General features: G+C 37.7%; 3 protein-coding genes across 4 annotated transcripts; 1 reads left to right on the top strand and 2 right to left on the bottom strand.

Annotated features, from left to right (window-relative positions):
* Positions 1 to 263: 263 nt before the first annotated feature.
* On the top strand, positions 264 to 5,160 carry LOC147855059 (uncharacterized). The gene is made up of 5 exons (XM_087331106.1): positions 264 to 647; positions 3,449 to 3,485; positions 3,577 to 3,813; positions 3,895 to 3,942; positions 4,664 to 5,160. The coding sequence occupies exons 1-5, from the start codon at positions 346 to 348 to the stop codon at positions 5,015 to 5,017; spliced, it is 978 nt and encodes a 325-aa protein (XP_087187232.1). The 5' UTR covers positions 264 to 345; the 3' UTR covers positions 5,018 to 5,160.
* A 2,793-nt stretch (positions 5,161 to 7,953) lies between these two features.
* Positions 7,954 to 11,395, bottom strand: LOC147855058 (uncharacterized). Its single transcript, XM_087331128.1, has 2 exons — positions 11,377 to 11,395; positions 7,954 to 10,957 (listed from the first exon to the last, which is right to left on the bottom strand). Exon 2 carries the CDS (start codon positions 10,913 to 10,915, stop codon positions 8,225 to 8,227), a length of 2,691 nt encoding a protein of 896 aa, XP_087187254.1. The 5' UTR covers positions 10,916 to 10,957; positions 11,377 to 11,395; the 3' UTR covers positions 7,954 to 8,224.
* A 4,493-nt stretch (positions 11,396 to 15,888) lies between these two features.
* Positions 15,889 to 23,142, bottom strand: LOC147855057 (myb family transcription factor PHL12-like). Of its 2 annotated transcripts, XM_087331134.1 has the most exons (9): positions 22,835 to 23,141; positions 21,243 to 21,358; positions 21,087 to 21,165; positions 19,813 to 20,026; positions 17,365 to 17,441; positions 17,226 to 17,286; positions 17,092 to 17,137; positions 16,927 to 16,996; positions 15,889 to 16,561 (listed from the first exon to the last, which is right to left on the bottom strand). In XM_087331134.1, exons 4-9 carry the CDS (start codon positions 20,024 to 20,026, stop codon positions 16,085 to 16,087), a joined length of 945 nt encoding a protein of 314 aa, XP_087187260.1. In that variant the 5' UTR covers positions 21,087 to 21,165; positions 21,243 to 21,358; positions 22,835 to 23,141; the 3' UTR covers positions 15,889 to 16,084. The 2 variants fall into 2 exon arrangements, with proteins under 2 accessions (XP_087187260.1, XP_087187261.1); XM_087331135.1 differs by lacking the exon at positions 21,087 to 21,165 and having other exon boundaries at positions 22,835 to 23,142.
* Positions 23,143 to 23,466: the final 324 nt, after the last annotated feature.

The raw sequence follows: 23,466 nt of genomic DNA, 5'->3' as shown, positions 1-23,466 counted from the left end.
CGTTATTCTCAGAAATTTTATTTTCAGAATTTTGTTGCGTACATCAATGAAGCATACAAATTTATTATTTATTTGGTACAAAAAATCATACAACTTCCATGTTGTTACCATACATCAGCAAAGTGTACTACCGGAGTCTTTGAGTGTTGCTTGCACAGATCAGCCAACATTTTTTTGATAAACCTCTTTCTTTCTGTGCACATGGTTTTACGTTTCCATATTTTGCTACATACACCAACTAGTCCTTATTCAAGTCTTCTTTTGGTGGTATTCACAATTTCCAGGCAGGATGTAGAGCTTTTTCATGAACTTGCATTGTGTACCAAGTCTCCATTTCTTTGGAAGATGGGGGCAGTAACATCGTCTATTGCAGCCAAATTTGCTTTCTTCCCACCAACTCCACCCTCATATCAAGTTGTGAAGGATGAGCAAACAGGGAAATTGAAGCTTTCTGATGTGCCTGAAAGAGAGAATGTGGATGTCATGTGGCTGAACACTAGGAGGGGGCATACTATTGTTGCTCTTTATGTTTGCAATCCATCTGCAAGGCTTACATTATTGTACTCTCATGGCAATGCAGCTGATTTGGGTCAAATGTATGAGCTTTTCGTCGAATTAAGTCGGCATCTGCAAGTGAACCTGATGGGGTACGTGCCCATGAACTAATTACCTTTATATGTAATAAATATGCACACTTGTGTATGTGAGTCTCTTAAATATATGCATATATGTGTTTGTGCGTGATTTTATTCATGTTTGTGAATGTATGTATGGTTATTAATGTATGTATTCTGGTGACAATATGTATATCTTGTGGACCAAGTCCTCCTTGCATTCGTTCTGTGCACAGTCCTCTTGTAATAGGAGCCTTACACATTTGCATGACTGTTTAGAACACCAAAATCGTCAGATGTTTTCTGAACTTTATCCTTCAGATTATTTGTTTCGGTCAATCAGTCGTAATCAGGTGATACTGAATGTAAGCCACCATGACTGTTGATTGAAGTATCCTCAATCTAACACGTAGGGGCCATGTTGAAATATGCCAACAACTAGGAATCGGTAACGGTTCGGTTTGGCATTACCCAAGCCAAACCAGTTAAGCCTAAATCGTTTTGGGGTTCTCAAACTTAAACCGAACCAAACCAAACTGATCCCTAAACCTGTTTAGGCTAAACCGGCTTGGGAACCGGTTTGGGACAAAAAACCGTTTGTGAAGAAACCCAAAAAACATCACTACCACTTCCTCCTCTTCTTCTCCTCCTCATAACTCCCACCCCCCTCGGCCTTACCACCAATGAGTCCTTCAACTTCGAGTCCGACCTCCACGACTCCCTCTCTCTAGACTTCTATGATTGATCAGTCGATGTAACCCTTCCCAAACCTCTCGATTGCTATTGCCCATCCCTCAACCACCTTCACGTCGAGCTCACCGTGTCCTAGGTCCAATTCGGAGAGAATTAGAGCTTCAACTAAGTTTTCACCTATATGTACATTGTACATAAAGAAGAAACAATGTATATAACAAGGAGGTCCTCGTCGTTGTCCACTATGCAGGTTCTCTCCCTCTCTCTCACGTCTGTGTGGAGACGTGTCACTCAACAATCATTTCCTATGGCTTCCTCTCTCTCTCTCTCTCCCTCACATCTGTGTGGAGACGCATCACTCAACAGTCATTTCCTGTGGCTTCCTCTCTCTCTCTCTCACGTTTGTGTGGAGACGCATCACTCAACAGTCTAATTATTAAATAAGATAAACGGCTTAACCGGTTTGACAAGGCTCAAGCCAAGCCGAGCTGCAAAGCCACTAAGCCGCTTTAAACCGGTTTAGCTGAACGTTTTAGGCTTGAGCTGAGCCGTTGCCATGCTGATCCCTACTAACAACTTAGCTTTTGTTGCATTTTTGTAGAACTCATTCAATCTTTGCTTTCTGTGGCATTCCTTCCCAACGGATAGCCAAAAGGTCACCATTTTGTTTAGACTGACAATCTGACCTAGCTTCAGAAGTTGATTTCAATTGTATACATATTGTGAAGGGCAAGAGTTTGAAATTCGTAAAGTTAAAATGATATCCAGCCGCTAATCTGTACAGTTTGAGGGCGTCGATTTTCACACTCATCATTTGGAGTTTTTGTGACATGAATGAGGTATCATATGCATATGCTTGTGTCACAAAACCCCCCTCATCATGCATTTTCAAACCATGAAGTAGTCCCATTAACACTAGATTATCCCTAGAATTTCTCCATCACTCCTTACCTCTCTGCAGCAAGACCTTCATTTATCCTGCCTGAAAAGTACTATTAGGGATTTGAATCTTTCAGTCAGAGCCAGATGTTGCTCCTCTGGTCTAATAACAATAAGCATATGCATGGGATCACAAACATTTGTGTAAGGTGAATAATACAAGCCTTCACAAGTCTGCCCGAATAGCTATTATGTTTTTTGCAAAACAAATGAAACGGTAATCTAAGTGTGTGATCTTCTATATTGATTTGTGTTCATGACAGACATTACTGCGTTCTATCCTTTGACTGTTTATTTTCATAAACCATAAAAAGTTATCATATTGTCCACATTTTTGTGTATGAGGAACTATGAATTGACCTATTTCAAGTATTTCTTAAGATTTCCAGGCTGCTTGTAGCTTCCTTGGGTGGTTATAAAAAATCTTGAATGTGCCTAAGACTAATTTGAATTTTTCATAAGTACCAGTATTTACCATCATTCATGCCCAATTTTCTTAATTTTTAGACTAGGTCTGTTTTAGTTCAGTTTCTCAGGTCTTTGATTGTTGAAGGTAAGTGTATCTGTTTCTCAGGTTATTGATTGATCTACTTAGGTGTATCACACTTCAAGGTTTAACTTGGTGAAATCAAGATGATTGATTGAGATAATGTTTTGCGCATGTTTGAAACTGAATATACATTGATTGGTTCAGTTTCTTAGGTCTTTCATTGTTGTAGTAGGTGTATCAGGCTTCTAAAATCTTACTTGGTGAAATTAAGATCATTACATTGAAGTAATGTTGTGGGCGTGCATGCACAGAAACCATCCTTGTTTGTTGGTTTTGTAAGTGTTGCCATTAATATATATTTTCTATCTTAAGTCTTGAAAGACAAAGCAACTTGGTTTTAGAGTGACATTTCTGCATATACAAGAATGCCCGTTTCGAAGGTGTATTGTGAGTTTCGAAAAAGTTTCCAAGGGCAAGTCAATGCTAAATTGTGAGCTGTATATTTGAGTGGCATTTTGGAATAGGTTATAATCACTAACGTAATCTTGTTTTCATGTTTTCATGAGATATAATGACCTGGTAAGCTTCATTACTTAATTGAAGGATGTTTACATTAGTTTCCAAACGATGCTTTCTGAAATGTGCTACTTTATGGCATATTATATGCCCCACCATGATAAGTAATAATCATCATTAATTATTGTTTTTGTAGGTATGACTATGCTGGTTATGGACAATCTAGTGGGAAGGTTTTCAAATGTTTTCAAATGGGTTAAACATCTTATGAACTCAAGTATTTATGTGGGAATTAATTCATCTATTTTGTATATTAACCTGCAGCCAAATGAATATAACACATATGCTGATATAGAGGCAGTTTATGAGTGCCTTGAGCGTGATTATAGTGCTAAACAGGAAGATATAGTTCTGTATGGCCAATCTGTTGGCAGTGGACCAACTTTGGAGATAGCTACACGCCTACCTAATCTTAGAGCTGTGGTACTCCATAGTCCCATTCTATCTGGAGTGCGTGTGATGTATCCTGTGAAACGGACATATTGGTTTGACATATATAAGGTGTGATTAGAAGGAGCATCTAAAGATCATTTATGCTCATTTCTGTGATGTTATAAAAAATACTTGTTTTCCGATTTGCAGAACATTGACAAAATTGGGAATGTCACTTGTCCTGTGCTTGTTATGCATGTAAGTCTTAGTTATCTCTAACCATCTCAATTATAAATTAAGCATAAAAAATATTCGATTGAACTTTTGTACTTCTTGGAATTATAGATGCTGATTACCATGGACAGGTGCTTAAATTATTGTGTTCGTATCAATTGCAGAATTGAAATGTTTTGTGTGTAGCCATTGGAGTGATGAGATCAGTTTGTGAGCCTATTTTAATTACATTAAAATCTCATATTCCTTGGTTGATACAGCATGCAGTTGAGATAATGATTGCTTTCAGTTCATCTGGATGGACAATCTCCTGCCCTGGAGTGCTGTTTTGTACCATTAGCCCAAAATGTATTTCTAATCCCGTGCACGAATAGATATATCAGTATTGCTTTGAGCTTGGAAAATTTCAATAAAATAGCTTACCTTGTATCATATAAAAGGATCATGGCCTCTAAGTTGCCAATGTTGTTATTCCAACTGTGTTTGTCGACAGCCATTGCTTCACCTAGCTTTTTGATGGATCCCTTCTCAACAGCCTGTCTCTGACAAGAACCAGCATTGGAACTCTTTATTTCATGAATATAATTATGAAGAGCCTTGAATTGTGTTGAGTTTTTTTAATGATACTTGAGTGGCTTGAAATCATTAGAAAAAGTTCAAGAGCATGATATTTTGTTATGAAGCTGTACATATTGTGTATCTAATGTTATTGTTTCTCACTTATATGTGGGCATTTATTTTCCAGGGCACGTCTGATGAGGTGGTTGATTGTTCACATGGAAAGCAGTTATGGGAGCTGTCTAAGGACAAATATGAACCACTGTGGCTGAAAGGTGGGGGACATTGCAACTTGGAGCTCTATCCAGAGTATATCAGGCATCTCAGAAAATTTATAGGTTCTCTAGAGAAATCTAACTTGAATAAGAATGGATTGAGGAAAAGTACGGATCGTGCTGAGCGATCAAGGAGGAGCGTTGATCAAGTGGAATTGTTACAAAAACATATGGATCAGATTGAAAATTTGGATCAGCGTGATCATCCTAGAATGAGTGTGGATCAAATTGAAGAAACACGCAGAAGCACAGATAAGAGGCTCTAAAAGGGTATGTATGCTTCAAAATGTGTATTGTGTGCAAAATTATATTGGCAAATCTTCTACATTATCAGAATGATGTGTATTCTACATGATGTGTTTATGGAATTTCAAATGAAGATAAAATGTGATCTTCTGATTTTCATCTTCCATTGAAGTCAATGTTGGAGGCTGTCCATTTGCAAGTTCTGGTTTTCTTTTTATCAAGTTAATTTTGGCTGTGCACTACGTTTAATAAAGAAAGTTAGTAAATAGATTTCATATATATATATATATAGGCTGTAAATTGATTGTAGTCAAATTGATCATGTTTGTTCTAAGTTTTTGCCATGGCATTGGAGTGCATTTACATCTTGGATAACCTATGCATGAGAGTTAAACAGATCAGCACCGGAATAGAGCTCTGGACCGACAACTTGAATGAACCAGCATTGATTGGTCTTAATAGAAATACAGTTATAAAATCAAAGTTGTTTGTGCTTCTATTCTTGGAAGTGTCTCTATAATTTATCATATTATTGCATGATAGGTTGCTACCATTTTCTCGTTCCATTGTGTTTTTTCTCAACTTCTCATTATACTAATAGTATTTTTAGTAAGATAAAAACCCTAATTTCATGAGTTGTATCATACAACAAAGCTACAATGGAAGTGCCCTCTTGGAAGCGCATCTCTGCAATAAAACAGTTGAACGGAGTAGAAACATGGAAGTTCTTACAGTGATGTCGTGGCATTCCTATAGTATGTTATTAGATGACTTATTAAAGACTCGTTAAAACACTAGAAGTAAATCACTTGTGATTTAGTGTCACGTGCTTAACTAGTTCATACACCATAAAAGTGTTGTTTGTTCCGACTAATAAATTGAATAATTAACGTGTATAACTAATGCTATATTCATTTTTTCACAAAATTATAAAGAGGACCTGTCTGACATATTTTCAAACTAAGATTCTTAATGCAAGTCTTCCTCTTCAAATGGTTGGCGTAAGAAGAGTGAAGTTATTTTTAAATTAATAAGTGCGTCTACTTTTTTTATTCCAAAATGTCAATGAAAAGGTTGTTGTACAAGAATTTAATTGTAAATGAATAGAAAAGCTTAGCTAATAGGAAATATGCTCTTATTTTAACCTTAAAATAAGAGGCATTCTCTTCATTTCATTTCAAGAATACCTTTGTGATGTGTGAAAGCTAACCCGTTAATATCCAACTGCTCTAACATGGCATTGACAATAACATTGAATAAGCAATTGCTTGGCTTGGCTTTTGTGGCAATGATGATTGAAAAAAGCATAGCTTGTATTAAGGCAAGGTGTTTACTCGATCGAGTTGCTTGTTAAGCATGAGCCAAGTTGTGTAACCGGATCTGCACTTACATCATGGCTTTGGAAATGGTGATGAAAATATAAGGTGAAAAAAGTAGAGTTAGTAAGGAGGTTAAGGTTGAGCACTTGAGCTGAGTGTGGACCTGAGGGTGACTTCAGATGTTACTTTGCCGATTTCTAGTGCAGGATATCTTTCCATATGCTTTTGGTCAATTCTCTATCCAGAAATTATTATATCAAGAAGTGCTTGATTTCTCCTCTTTCTTAAATTATATATGGTTCACGAAATCTATGGGGATGGTGCATCTAGGGATACTTGGTGGAATAAAGAAAATCTCTTGGACGTTTTTACAAAGAAAGTTCTAACATCCATTATATTTATACATAACTATATGTATCTCACTCCATTTATTATTGTCTTTTCAATTACACGGATGCTTTGAAGTTGTCTTTTTCTGTTTATTGATTATTAACAAATGTTGAGGGAAGGTATGAAAATGTCTTATTATTATTAATTGCTACGAAATTCCCATGTGTATGTATGGTATGCTTTATTGCTTAAGGAAAGAAACAAACGTGTTCAATCTTTCATACATTATATGGTGTAGATCTACCTTTGGTTGTATTGCATCCACTAGGACATCTACTTCAGGAAAATTTTTAAATGAGGAATCTCTGTGATACATGTGAAATGAAGTAGATGTGCTCACCACCCAGGTCACATGCCAAGGTGACATATAATACAAATATATGTTCAGTGATCTCATAGATATTGAGGATATCTGCATCAACCATACCTTATACATAACGACAGGAGAGTTTGTGTTAATAACATGTACTGTCCTCATTTGCAGAAGTACTTTGGTATCAAGGATGTAATACCAATATATGCTCAGTGACCTCATAGATATTGAGGATATCTGCAACCATAACTTAAAGTAACAACACAAGAGTTTGTGTTAATAACATGTACTGTCCTCATTTGCAGAAGTACCTGGATATTTTCAGCAGTACCCAGTTATCAGTATTCCATGTCTCATGTTTTTTACCTATATGAAAATGAGCCATGTCCAACCCTAGCAGGTTCAGACTTTTGCATACAATGAAAAAGCGTAGATGTTGTAGGTTTCCACGCATTTTACACAAGAAGAACGTGTGCATCTTGTAGGTTTCCATGCATCTTGTACATAATATATATAACCATCAAACTGTTACCAAATCCAACGTTCATAATAAAACATCCCTACACCTATGTCTCGAATCAGTGTTGCAAGATTTGGCTCACTAGATACATAGAGATTACCCTCCTGCTTCAACAATCTCACGAGAATTAAAGCTTTCCACCATCCAAATTAAAGCTTTCCACCATCCAAATTAATGCGGCTAACATACATGATCAGGCAACTCCCCATAGAGAGATTTGGTTAGACTGCAATTTTGGATCACAGAAACATTGTTTTTATTCACATTCTTTTTTATAGCATACCATGACCAGAAATGGTTCCTTGATTTCTGCCATCCATTTGCCCATATACACATGTATGTGTATGTACCTCCCTGCCAGAATTGCATAGTGTATATGATACACAACATGAATATTAGATTTCAAACAATCAGTTCAGCTAGTGGTCCACTTTATAATCTTTGTAAAAGTAACATGTAAATAGGAATGTCCTACTACAATAACATGAACTCCAATAGAGCGAATCAATTTGGTTAAACAGTTGGATATACTCGGCAGTAGTAGTCGTAACAGACCTCAATAATCTATATACAAATTGGGAAGTATCAAATGTCTGGTATAGACTGCTTAAAACATGTCCACCAGACACTTTCCATTAGACCAGCAAAAAACGAGAAAATATTCAATAATCAAATAAACAAAAAACTACTGACTGATAGAAAGTTCTTTTCCCGCTTTATACACTTCCCAGCCCATAGGATGGCTCTGCATATTCCCACAAAAAGGCTGCATAGAAGGAGGAAGATCAATGAATGGAAGCAATCCTTCATCCCTTGCTTGTCCATTTTCATTCATCATTGATGGACCACCATTCTGATGGCTATATAAGAGCTCTGGAGAAGCCGAACCAGCATTCGAACCATTATATGAGCCCCCTGATTCATGCTCAGGTTCAGACATTTCGTCATTATTATAACCTTGCCCTTGAATAGGAGAACAAGCCACATCAGCACCCTCTTTCTTACTCCTCCTAGAGCTTCGAGTGGATGCTGTCCCACCCTCTTCAAAGTCCTCTTCGTTCCGATCAGCGTGGAGATAAACCCATAGCTTCTTGTCTGAATCATAGCGAACACAAGGGTCTTTTTCATAGTGCAACCGATCAAGTGCACCACTCACAACATGACTAAGTTGAAGCTCAGAAACATCCTCAACAATGAATTGAGAGTCTCTAAGTAGAGTACAAACATCTGCCCGAGTACCGATGCCTTGAGGAAGCCGAGAAGCCGCATCTCTGACCAGGCAAAGTATAGTTATGTGAGAGGGTCGGTCAGGCTTTAACATGAAATGATCTCTTGCTTTGGCTTTGGATTTCCCACCTATTCTCTTCAAGGGAGACACTGCAGACTTGCGCCCATCTGCAGTAGTATAACAGCATGTTATCTCTGCAGTTGAGTATCGAACTGCCTCCTCTTTATGGAACAGTAGCCTCATCTCAGGTGTACTAGAGATAATCGTACCAAGACTCTTTTGTGCCCTCAAGTCCTTAAACCTCTCTTTCTCTTCTGGAAAGACAGGGTATTCCGGCATTGGTAGTAGAGAGAGCTGCCAGATTTGGTGGAGAGTTCCTTCTGATGTCTTTAGCCATCTGGCGAACACGTCTTGCATCTCATACAAAGTAGTCGGAGCTATACCCCAGATTTCAGGATAGGATTGCACATCTGTATCAACATAGTGAATAGAACCAGCAGGTAAAGGGCCGATCCAAGACCAACACCTTGTGACCTTATCATAAACCACGAACGGATCAACTCCTTCCAAAGAGCACTTTCCACCACTCACAGATAAGACCTTTAATACACCTCTCACAAGACAATCAAGAGGCATCTGGACTCCTAGTATATTGGGATCTCCCGGAGAAACAAGAACCCTTGCCACAATCTCAGAAAATGTGATACCTAGAGGAGAGCATTCCTCAGAGTTAGCCTCTAAAGTGGCCAAAAGTGCGCTTCTCACCGCTGAAATGAAACGCAAAACTGAGAACGAAAAGGAAGCTACGGAAGGAGGAATCAGCGAGAAGCTGCTCTTCTTTGAGACCCGAGAACTCAGCTCATCACAGAGAGAACCTACCAGAGGACTTGATAAAAACGTTTCCATCTCAGAATAGGACCTGCTCTTGCTCTTCTTCAGTTGCGAGCTATTTTCTAGTTCATTTACACCCGGCTCTCTGTCATACTCCTGTGAAGGGGTAGACTGGAAACTTGTATACACATTCGCCTCCATATTTCCATGGCCATCTTCCTTATTTATTCGGTCACTCTTGTTCTGAGACTTCTTATTGAACTTGGAAAGGGGTACGGATTTAACCTTAGATTGTAACCCATCCCCGATTTCTTTTACTAGCCCACCTGAATTCATAATGCTTCGCCGCTTCTTATTCTTAGACGTGAACATCTCTACGCCACCATCTTCAAGCTTAGAAACGAAAGCACTCTGATCATCAACCATGGTATTCTCTTCATTCAGGAATATGTTCTCTTCGTAATTACCTACTAGATCCTCATCTACAGGTTCTGGATTGAGATTCTTTTCTCCATGTTGCAGTGACAAAACCCCACCAATGTTATCATGTTCGAAAAGGGTCAAGTCCGAAGATGGATCTCCATATCTTGCCTTCCTTCCCTTATTGCGTCTTCTGGTCTTGGCCAAAGCTCTTCTACTTAATAGAATCTTCAATCTGGATGGCGGAGGAGCAGAATAAAAAGATTTCGATCGCCACGAATAGAGCCTCTCTTCGAGGCCAGCCTCGGGATTTTCCGACCACAGATTTCTCATCTCTAGAAGAGAGTTCACCATGCCATTGTGATATCCCCTCAAACCATGATAGAATTCTTTCCTCTGAACAATCAAAAGTGTTTGATTTGCAGTAGAAACGCCAGGATCATACAAACCATCCTTGAGATTTTGCCAAAAGTCGTTCAATGGGCTGCTAAAATAGAAGCTCTTTCCCCCGAAAAGCTCTTTCAAAGTCCTGATAAAAGAATCCTGATCCATATCGGGCGGAAGATATGCAGACAACTCTTGCCTTTCTTCTTCAGATAAACAATCATTCCAAGCTTCAAGAGAGAGAATATCACCAATATCTGATATCTCAAACAATTCTTCAGGTAGAGATTTGCATACACTCTCTCCAACTTGAAACGTTTCTTCTCTAAAGTCCCCATCCAAAAGAGAAAATAGCATTGTCGGCCTCTTACCTTCTGGTGGTGTTTCTTCTGAATCTTTTCTTATGGTCCGATGCTTCTTCACGAGAGGTTCTTCCTCATCACTGGATGGACTAGAAGACGGAGAGGGAGTCAGAGCTCTTGTCACTCTCACACCTCCTCGGAATATCCCCATGGAACTCCACCAGAAAAGTAGTGCTGTAAATCCCTATTATCCCTGGAGCAGAAAAATATACGTGTTAATTCACAAAAACATAACGTAACGAATAAGTGGAGAGAGTTTTCTTTCTCCAAAGCAGAGAGAAAAGCATGCATATAAAATTATCAGGATGGAGAAGGAAATTGACACACACAGATAATGAGGAAGAGCAGAACACTGAGAATCTGCATACAAATGTGAGAGGAAGATTAAGGATCTGCAGTTGTTTGAAAGGCGTAGCAGGAAAGAAGAGAAAACAGAGACAAGAGGCATAAAAAAGAAAGAGGAAAGAAGAAAAAGGAAAGGAAAGGGAGGAAACAGACATAGACACAGAAGAAGAAAACAGAACCGGAAACAGAACAAGCGGCAGCACAGGAACACGGGAACAGACCCAGGAGTGCAGAGCAGAGCAAGAGAAGAGCAGATGGTTTTCTTACCAGTAGTAACGAGGAGAAGGAGAAGGGGAGGGGAGAGGAACAGACGAACAGAGAGGGAGAGGGAGAGGGAGAAGAGGTTCCCTTTCCCTCTTGGCGATGGCGATGGCGATGGCGATGGGGAGAGCAGATGCGAGGATTGGGGAAGGGAGGTTGAACGGAGAACAGAACAGAACAGAACAGAGGGAGGATTAGGGTTAGGGAGGAGCAGGGGAAAAGGGAAAGAAGGGGTAAAGAGATAGAGAGAGAGAGAGAGAGAGAGAGAGAGAGAGAGAGAGGGGTAGAGACGAAGAAGGAGAAGATGATGATGATGATGATGATGATGATGAGAAAGGGCAAAGAAGAAGAAGAAGAAGAAGAAGAAGAAGAAGAAGAAGAAGAAGGGTAAGGGCGTGTTCGCCATGGTTTGGTTTGAAAACCGTTCTCTCTTTCTCTCTCTCTCTCTCTCTCTCTCTTTCTCTCTCTCATATCAAAGGGAGGGCAAGTCAGTGAGTGAGTGAGTGAGTGGAGAAGGGCAGGGCAGGGCAGGGCAGGAGGCTATGAGAAATAGAGAGAGAGAGAGAGAGAGAGAGAGCTCTCTCTCTCTCTCCTTCCGTGAAGACGATGGATGGATGACACAGACCTCCTCTGTGTGTGTGTGTGTGTGTGTGTGTGTGTGTGTGTGTGTGTGTGTGTGTCTCTCTCTCTCTCTCTCTCTCTCTCTCTCTCTCTCTCTCCCTCCTTGTGAACCTATCCTTCTTCTCCTTCTCCTTCTCCTTCTCCCACACACACAGACACTGTACACAAACCCTGAGTTTCTTGTTATTCCCCAAATGCCCCTCCCAGCCCTTACCCCCCCCCCCCCCCCCCTTTTACCCATGGCCTCTTTCTCTATTTTCGCCTATTTTGGCCTTAGAAAACGTTAATATATCTTTCTTTCTATGGCTTTCCCCTCCCCCGTCCGAACCAGGCGAATGTGAAGGTGAACATGAACATGAAGGTGACAGTGAACGTGAATATGAACATGAAGATGACAATGAACGTGAACATGAAGGTGATAGTGAACATGAATATGAACATTAACAAGAACATGAACGTGAACATGAATATGAACATTAACATTAACAAGAACGTGAACATGAATATGAACATTAACATTAACAAGAACATGAACATGAACATGAACGCGACGTTATGACGGTGAAGATCGTGGCGAAGGTGTACGACGAACACGAACATGATGAAGGTGCATGTGAACATGAACGTGAAGTTGGAGGCGGAGTTCATGGTGAAGGTGTAAGGCTAACATGAACATGAAGAAGGTGAAGGTATAAGTAAGGTGAAGGCGAAGGTGTAAGTTGATTGTGCATAATCTCAAAGGTTCTTTGGATAATATAAAAGGCAATGCGCAACAAGCAGAGCTCCAAGCAATTGGATTTTCATGCCACTTGGGACAGAGGCATATTTTATAGATGGATTTCTGATCAAGTGGAGTGGTTTTACTCTACACCGAAGTATTTATTTAAGCCGACGGTTAAGACTTTAGAAAAAAGGGGCTCATTATTGAATGGTACATCTTGTATGTATAGCATTAGGGTGTTTTATTAATACGAATGTAGTATTTTTTGGGGGGAGAAAAAAGGTGTAAGGCGAAGATGTAAGGAAAAGGTGAAGGTGAAGGCAAAGGTGAATTGACCAAGTGAATGTGGCTACCAGAGCTCTTCTCTCTTCTTCTTCATCATCTTTACAAAAACTCCAAAGAGGTGTGAACACGATGAGAAAGACGTCATGAATCTCATGAATGCTCATGGGAACACTTGAAAGCACTCCACGGTGTTTTCTTCTTTCTCGGGCAGCCAATACTCAATTCGAAGATTTATGTGAACATGCCCCTCCCCTCATATGCTTGTCTTAGTTCTTGTGTTTGCTACTTAGAGTGATTTAGATATCCCTCCTTTTCTCACTTTTCGAGTTGAGATGAGCCATTCATGATCATCGTTATGAAAACTTTAGGGGCATCTGGGAAATTAAAGAAAACAAAATTTGTGTTCTACAATATTTTTGATCAATTAGTGAAGATTTTAAGTCATAACCTTCATTGCATTAGAACTTCCTAACAAGGGCCAACAATAGTATGGGTTCCAACCAATTCTATGTGTGGTTCCAATGACTCTTACTAAAGCAAGTTCTATAATATTATCCAATGCCTTGACTTGAATGTTGACAAAAAAGCATGTGCATTCTGAGTTAAGGAGTTTGGGCATTGGTTAACATGTCATGTAGTGGGATCCAAAGCTAACACATGCTCGTGCTCTGACATTGAAAGAAAACAAATTATGTTTGATGTGAAGACATTTTATATAGGGTTCCAAAGACCAAGATTGGTACCCCATGTTTGCACCCTAAGTGGAGTGTTAGCCCCTTGAGAGTCAATGTTACCATCTATTATTTCTAATAACTCTATGTCAGCCATAATTCTTGTTGTTGTATGGTAATTGTTGTAGATGGCATTTTAGTGTAGATTTTGTGAGTTTCATTCTCTTAATATTGTGTGTTAAGTCTTGCGATTCATCATTGTTGTGTATTTAGACATGTTGTGATATGAGTGAGTTTCATTTCTTTTAAAATTAATGGTTCTAATGTTATTGATTTGCTCAACCTATTGTTTTAAAGCACTCACATTGTCCCCATTTTATCGACTGGCCTTTCTCACCATGTTTCCCTTGCAAACAATGAAAGGCAATAATGTGTTAGATCACTTTGCGTCACAAAGATAAAACTATGAATGAATTTGAATCAACTATGCAAGAGTTGAATTTGGATACTTAGTACTCCCAATTTGAAGAAATCATATGAGTGCATGAATCTTTACAATATTTGTAACTCGCACAATAAACTGCCAAGCGCTCATAAGTGATTGGCAAGATTCTAAACCCCAAGATCCAACCATGTTCCTTCAACATAATGTTGATCTTTCCAAGGAAGGTGTGGAGATGGTGGTTATCAAGCCACCGACATTTTGTGGGTAAGCTTGGAACCATGATTAGGATATACTTCACAAGCTTCTCCAAAAGTGGTGGGTAATACATATTTTGCATCTGCCATAATATGTAGACTAAAAGTATCCACATAGATCTACTTAAGGTTCATGCAATTATTGAGTGGCCCTACCAAAAAATATTGAAGAGTTGCAAATGTTTCTAGGTTTGAGTAGCTACTATATTTTGAGATATAGATTTGAGAGAAAATTAGAGGGGCTACATTTTTTATGTAACAATGGGGGTCATCTAGAATAACGACATAAAGTTGCTCATGTTTGTAGTTCATGACAAATATAATATCCTTAAAATTGATTAGTTTCATAGCTTGTTTTGTCATATAAGCTTCATGCTCCTATACCATGTGCACTAAAAAACCCCTTTGTATCCCGTTAAGCACTCTTCTTCACCTCACTCAAGCCCAATTTTCATCTCTCAAAAATAATATTTTTGCATCTATCTGAGATAATCCGACCATTTTTGTTTCAATAGTTCTATTACTTTATTATGTGGTTCCATTTTATTAAACTTTTATTATGTACATAAAAAACTATCATGCTAGCCTAAACCTAAAAAAGTGCATCCCTAGGAAATGCTCACAAAAAACACACACCCATTCTTCAAGAGTATAATCGAAAGCGCGTTTTTCTTTTGAGATGCCAAGATGAGTTATTTATCACGAGCATTCTAGCAATACATGTGGTTCTATCTTCCATGACTTCCATGTCACAAAGACAAGACCCGCTTATCAATTGTAAGAGATAGATGGAATTTGCAATTGTCAAAATAAATTCCAAATTTCAAAATTATGAAAAAAACTACACTTAACACACATCGGCATGAGAAATTCCCCCTTAACCACAACACTTTAAATGCATATCGAATGTTTAAAGCATTTCATGTGTAAGTTAAGTTTAAAATATCATATAAATAATAAAATTGTCATGTACGATACAAAAAACATTATTATTGCATCAAGGCTTTTCTTGTGAATAATTATGAAACATATTGAAAATGTTTTCTTCTTCTTCTCTCCATCTTTTTTGTTTTGTTTCTGAGACCTCCACATCTTGTATTGGCCCATGTTGGAGACATCTTGAAAGCAACAATTTCCATCTGTCTAAACTCAAAAAAGTCAAGTCCTTAGCTGAGGAGGTTCTTTGGTACCTCGTGTGAAGTTCTACTAATTAGTTATTTTTATTGTGGTTTGTGGTTCTCAAAGACCAGAAAGTTTTTAAATATGTAATCTCTTGATCAAACTCAGTAGGCCATTTTGACTTCTTGAATGCACTGATATATCTTTCTTTCTTTCTTTTTGGTGCTATAAATTCAGTGACTTTGATCAACAATAGCATAATAGTGTCTGCATATGTATAGACATGAACCCTAAATACAACATTGGAGAGCTAGATCACGGAAAGTCATATATTCGTTTATTTGGATTCCAATCAAATCAAGTGTAGATCGACCAATTAAATCAGAGTCTCTCTATTCTCAATTATACACATTCTAGTGAATGTTTATTGATGAATAATATAATACACAAAAGTGTAGCAATCCAGGAGTACTATCGATTGCTGAATTCCTGCTCTTCAATATATTACAATGCCTCAAATCTTGGTTTGGTTGCAATAGATTACCCCCATTTTTTTCAAGACGAGATGAGGCTACAAATAAAGCTGTACAGAATCAATTCACCAAATTGAATTTGGCAAGCTTTCATAGGAATTATATTGTTCCCAACCGAATTCAACCTTCGAGTTTGTGCATACAATGTGTCTAGCATCTTCTTCATTTATTCCAAGTGACTCATTCACAAACACTCCATCCCGTACCATAGGTAAGTCTTGATTTTCACCATTGTCCAATTTCGACTTTTTCCGAACCCAAGAAAGATCTTGAGCCCACAAAAAGCTCGGACAAGACTGATCTTGATATGGTTCCGGATATATGGAGCACAAATCATAGGCCAAAGCTCCTTTGTCTTCACTTGCGGAATTTGCCCGAGGGTGAGAAATCATTGACAAAGCATTGTGATACGAATTGTGCTCAAACTTGTCAGTAGTAACCATTGCCTTGGAGGTTTGTGAAGGAAGCTCTTTTGCTTTCTCCAGAACTGACTGTAAATATCGTCCCTGTGTTTCCGTGCGCATCTGAAGCAGTCTCCGCACCTATACCATCCAATTAATTATTTGTTGAAAAAACAAGGCATATTGTGCTAAAGCACATTGTTAAACATTGGCTTTAAATGTCATGTCAGACACTTATATGTATACCAACTACTAATTTATAGCTTTAGGGTGAACTTAAAAAAACATATGATTATGTAAATTGGTTCCTTGTTGCATTCATTATAAAACTCCCATCATTTTGGTTTGAGATCATGCACACCAACCGTTTTCATACTAAAATGGCTTTTACAACATTGACAAATTTCCCCAACATATGCAGTGAAGAGATAGCATGGCCCTTTGAAAGGAGATTCTAACATTGATGCAAAAAGTAACATATCATTTTAACTAGAACATACATTTACCTCAAGCTCTGCATGCAACGTTTTCTGAACCTCCATTTGCTGCCTCAAAGCATCTGTGATATCTATAGACCTAGCAATGGTACAATTTTCACCACTATCTTCCTTAGTAAATTACATAATTATCCATGAAAACCACACGTATATGTAGAATACAGGAGTACGCACTCTTTTTTATTCTTCGATGCCATATCATCAACATCAGAATGTTCATCTGGTAAAAGAATGAGGTGATCCTTTAATTTTCTTTCAGTTTCTTTAGGTAGAAATAGGAAGTATGGAAAGGGAAGTGCTGAACTTACTCTCTTTACATCCATCAACCACGTTGGTATCTCGTGTAGGCTGCTTCCCTAGCCTATATTTCTGGTTAAGCACAACCATAAGTTACAATAATACAGCACTGCCTAAATTAATACATTTATTAACAGACTTTATATTTACCTGGAGATGGCTCTTAAGATGGTATAAAGTAAGCCCTTTCACATTCATGACCTTCATCAATGACTTAGGTGTTGCTTCTGCAGAGAGTTATATTATATCTTTAATAAACATGGTCTCTCCCTATAAGCAATTAAGTAACATCATATGAATCTTAATTAAAAAGAAGACGCATAAAGTGAAACAACATACTCCAGTTCATATAACATCTTCATTAAACATTCATTAGGGTCAAAATGAACAAAAGCAATTAAGAAAAGTAGTTTTCATTATTTTGATTTTTTATCCAGTTAGCTCAAATGCAAAGGAGAAAACTTGATGGCATTTCATCACCAGCTAAATGTTTCTATGGTGTGTTCATGAAAGAATGGCTATATGTCTATGGAGAAGTGGCATGAATGTAGGCTCCTTATTGTTCCACCAAAGTGAAAGGGGCATTTTTCTCACAAGTCAGGAATTCTACTTTTTGCAGGGTTACCTCCATTTCTCTGAAACCATAATTTACCATAATTAACCATGGGTTGTTGGGATTCCCTTTACGCAAGTGCCACAACCACCTCTACAGATTAGTCGTTTCTAGCTCTTATCCAAATCAATTTGATCATCAAGATGAAATGTCCCTTTCCTAATAGATGTTATTGACGAACAACCAAAAATGGCACTACGGTGATGTGCATTTGACCCTTAGGTTCAATAGACCAACCAACTTACCAAGTTGGTGATGACTTGAGATACTGAGTTGCAAGTTGGGGTGGTAAATTAACCAAATTTTGATTTAAGTTGGGATCAGGCATTGTATAAAGTCAATATATTACAAAAGGTTCCATCAAAATCCCTTCAACATCGAGTTTTCCAGCAAGTTTCAGCCCTTCACGCAAGTTCTGTTTTACATCACATTCTAACCTACAATGTGAATTTGCAAAGTGGACAGGAGCAGCTTTTGTATCTCTTTCTTAAGGAAAGTTTGTTTTTGAATCTCATTCAATGTATAATGATCATATATATTTGCCTTTTGCTCATGGTGTTCCATAAACACACTGAAATATTTGCATGATCATTTCTTATCAGAAATGTCCGTTTTCTCATTCTTCTCTCTTTTGTTTTCACAGCTGTATGCTTATCCCATAAGAGGACATATAATGGAGCCACTCCCACCCATATGCATCCAGTGCCGAGTCTTATAATACAGTCAGCCTTTTACACGACATAGCACCTTCCACTTTCCCTCTCTCCATTTGTGTGCATCATTTTCTAGTCTGCTTACTTCTGATGATGCACATCTGACTTTGTAGGATTTTTTCTGCAATATACAAAAGTTACCTACTAAATGAAAAAAGCGTGATGATGATCAGGTTAGAGCAGGGCAGATTTCTGGTATAAACGACCATGTGATGAGTACAGAAATTACAAATTTACAGCACAGGAAAATCAGGATCCACAGCCTCAGGACTATATCACACCACTTTCAAGCAACGGGATCAATGACGGACTCTTTTCAGAAAATATTACATGCGAATTTACACCCTAAAGTTTGGTTACATGAGATTGCCACTAAATCTCTAGATGCCCATGGGGACAATAATTAGAAGGGAACCAATGATTTGGTCAAATTCCTATAGTAGCTGCATCTTTTGAAATGTGGAAAAAGAATTTGCAAGCAGTACCTAGAACTTGAATCACTAATCTGAAGAGGTACTGAGTTTAAATGACATATACAAAACAACCAAGTTTCCAAAGTGGGTAGAATAAAAGAAAAAGCAATAAGTATAAAAATATGAAAATATATTATGAGTTACTAAATCAGAAAATACGCATTAAGATTGTACCTTACATATACAAGATATTCACAACATACACAAGATTTTACCTTACATTACAAGATATTTGTAATTTGGCATCAAGAGTCATTCCTCATGACCATGTTATATATTTTTCGCAACATATACAAGGCAATTACGTAGATTTAAGCTTCTCATGTATAGGTCTGGAGATATTAACAGCCATCAGTCATCATTGATCAACCATTCAGACACTCTGAACAATACAAATAGACATGGATAGAGACTTCACGTAGAGGGTATTGATGTTAACCTACTTAATCAGGATTCAGAGATCCTAAATTCCATGATGTTCATTTCTGTACAAACCTAAATGAACCAAAATGATGAAAAAAAGGGAAGTTTAATTAAAGCGCCAAAAATTATGCGATTTTCGCCTATTCAGTGCCTGACTCAATATGCAGAAGAACACATATTGACATTCATATTTATGTACATGCATGTACATTTATCAATGTGGCCATTGATATATGTATATATGGATGCACATATACATACATCCAAACATACCTATTGGAAATGGGAGCAACTGATCAAGAGCTTAACTAAAAATAATGAGCTTTATTATCCTTTATAACACCACAAAAAACAAGTTTATAGAGCCAAAGCATACTATCAGCGCCTCCAAGTTGCGTCACTGCACTGACAAAATGTTCATGAAGCTCTGGTGTCCAACGGAGTCGTGGCTTTGGATCATTGGAAGCCACTGCATTCAAATCTCCAGGAAGATTATCATCAGATAAAGACAATTGTTTTTGGTGAGAATTAGGATTCAATCCATCTGACGAAAATGCCACACTAGGGTTTCCAAAATGGGGCCCGTACATCTACATATAAAATAAAGAAATTACAATAAGAATTTTTTACTAAACGGAAAGCTGTGTGGATTTTGACAGGAAGCTATGTGAAGTATAGATCTAAATAGTACTTCTCCTTAATACTACGATAGAAAATCCTGAAATGCATAACACCTCATTAACTGCATTAGCATGCATACATGAACTCTCACATAGTAGAAAGTAGAGTCTGTTGATTTGATTCTATGCCTGTGCATGTTTATAGCTATGTTGGAAAGCAAGCAACTGAGAGGGAGTGACTACTTTAGTGAGTAAGATTGCATAAACATCTCTGATGGTACGATAGAAACATATGTTATCAAAATATATACAGATTAATATAAATTGCAGGTAGCAATTATATCAGTATTATCTTCGTCATTATGGGGAGACGTTACAGTTCATGGCACATGCTCATCCATAGAAAAGGCATGCTAATTAATCGCCAAGCATCATGGATGACACAAAGAGATTGTTAACCCCATACATAACATGCATGTTGGGGATCAAGCAATCAGATTTGACATTTGTGAGCATCTCTATGACTAAAAAATAGTGAAAAGTGATATCTGCAGATCACATGTGATAATATAGATTCCTATTAAAAGGAGATCAAAATACAGGATAGGAAAGGGTAAACTGAGGCAATAATGGACGGTAGTAACGAGGTTATTATAGAGGAATGTTGTGTGTACTCAATAGAATATCCATATTAAAGGTCAGGGAAGACAGCTGATTAAATTTAATGATGGAGCATAAATGGAGGTTATTGCTTTGATGTGCATGCAATTAAGGTTTCCAAAACACTTGAATCAATCACAACTCTCATGCAATTTCAGCCAAGACCAACAAGTAACTCATGAACAATGTCTACAATTTACACATCATATAATCCTCCCTTGGATTTCATTCCGCAGCAAAATGTTATTTCTATCTTCTGTCACAAGCAGTATTGTCAAATTCTTAAGGCCTAGCAATAACAAATTATTTTAATGGAATCAACGCCTGAAAAGAGAAATCTTAATGGTTGGACAGGATTTGACAGGCTAACCTTTTGTTAGATTCAAAAGGGCTGTGATCAAAATCCTCTGGTGTCAATCAATATAAATCCATTTTTAATGATGACATACCTGTGAAAAGTCTGAAATCTTAAGAGTGAACAGGGAAATGAAAGACAAGATCAACTGAGAGAAGTTGAAAGGCTTACCTTTTGTCAGGTGCAAACTGATATTGGAAATTGGGAGCAAAATCCTCCAGGCTGATCACTACAAATTTATTTTTAGTGGAGTTGACACCTGGCAGGCTGAAATCATGTCCGTTTAACTAAAAATAGAGATGAGAATAGGACAGAAATTTAGTAGTGCTTAAATTATAAGCAGAGTTTTGATCTTTAATGGGGCAATTTGGGCTTCAAATGAAGCCTTAAAATTTGGAAAGACTGAAAGAAGCTATAGATAATATCGATGACATATCAATCATTTAGCGTACTCAGAAATTTGAAGTTCCTATTCAAATTTGGAACTTCACAAAGTTTCATGTGAAATCTTCCCCTGAGCTTTAAATGTAGGGCCTAAAACCAAGAGATAATCATTGCCAAACGTGATCCATAATATTCTCTCCTCTGATCATGTTCTCTGTTATTTTCTATTCCATTTTAAGAAGCCACCCCTTTAAGGCTTCAATTACATTAGATGTGATTCGCATATAACTTGTATTCAGAGTATGTTTTATCTGCTGGTTCTGCAGTGGAACAAAGGTTGGCATTTTAATGTCTCTTATCAATGAATCCTTCAATCTTTTCTTCTTTGGTTCCACCTTGAAGAGCTCAGACTTTCCTCAAATCTTCAACAGAGAGTATTTATATCAGTGAGGCTTGAGGATTTTTTTATCACAATACTTGTTTCTGAGAATGTTCCATTCTAGAAAAGAAGTATTTTGATAATGGTAAAATCATCAAGGCAAATTGATACAGTCTAAGTTTTTACCTTAAAAGTGGGACAGAAAATAAATGAAATGATTGAAGGAGAGAGAGAGAGAGAGAGAGAGAGAGAGAGATGGAGCGACGAACGCAACTCTTTTGTTAGATGAAAAATCAGTATTGAGTTCAAAACGTATGTTAACACACGTTCATGTTAAGGAATCAAATCCTGAATAAGGCGAAAATCTTATAGGTGGATTGGATAAAAAACAAAGAGTGTGATCTAAAGAAATAATCTTTTAGTTACGATGCATTCTAGAAATCAGTATTTTCGTAATGAAGAAAAAGAAGAAAACCGAAAATTTATCAAGATTCATACAAATTCCTTTTGCATGGAATGCAATTTTACAGTCCAGATAGAAAGAAGGAAGGAAAGGATAGGAAAAAGACATGATGAAGAGAATGAGAATCTAAGGATCAGATTTAGCAATGATCATCCCACAGGTCCGATAATCAGTATTTGTGATTGAGAATCTTACACATCGAAATTCTGCTATGACTAAAGTACCATTCTAGAGAGAAACGGTATATTGATCAAGATTTTAGGAGACACTCAAGGTAAAGCAGAGAAACGAGAAAAGGAATTTAAGGATCAAAATTCAGCTATGGTACTCCCCATAGCTTCCATCATTTAATCAAGGAACCAGAATTATGAACAATAAATCACAATCCAAATATATATTTTCAATGAAATGGAATTCTCAAAGGGATGAACCCTTGAAAGGTTGAACAAAGCACAGAAGGAACGATGATGATGATGGTGGTGGTGATGATGATGATTTCATAACAGGAGGGGAGAGAGAAAGAGATTAAAGACAAACCTTTTTCTATGAGAAAGGAGAGGGGATCATGCTGATGAAAGATGACTTAGAAACCTGCAGAGAAGCCAAGGCCATCTTCTTCTGCAAAAGAATCGATAAAGGGGGCGGGGGGGGGGGATCCAAAAGGGCATAGAGACTCTCTCACTAAGAGGTTAGGGTTAGGGTTGAGGTTCGGAAAGCATTGGAAGGTAAAAATGGATCGATGGCGACGGCGATGGCGATGGCGATGGTGACGGCGAGCACTACCATGGCGAGCATATAATAAAATAAGAAAGCCTTAAATTTATCTATCTATTATCTTTCTTTCTTCCTGTCATTCTGTCTGCCTGTCTCTCTGTCTGTCTGTTTGTCAGTCCTTTCTGTACATATATTATCTATCTTTCTGTATATTCTTAATATCTTTTGTTGAAGGAGGAAAGCGTGTGCTTAAGCCAAACAAAAGAGAGAAGCCAAAACATATACATATGTATCTACATACATACATAATTACATTATTACATATATGTATGTATGTATGTATGTATGTATGTATGTATGTATGTATGTATTGTATGTATGTATTGTATGTATGTATGTATGTATGTATGTATGTATGTATTGTATTGTATGTACGTATGTGTGATGGAGGGAGA

This window comes from Azolla caroliniana, unplaced genomic scaffold, assembly GCF_043228905.1.
Source record: "Azolla caroliniana isolate FFs.n. ecotype wild unplaced genomic scaffold, voAzoCaro1.0.p SCAF_15, whole genome shotgun sequence".
Lineage (NCBI taxonomy): Eukaryota > Viridiplantae > Streptophyta > Polypodiopsida > Salviniales > Salviniaceae > Azolla > Azolla caroliniana.
Note: the sequence above shows the minus strand (reverse complement) of the source record. Positions and strands in the feature narration are given on the sequence as shown.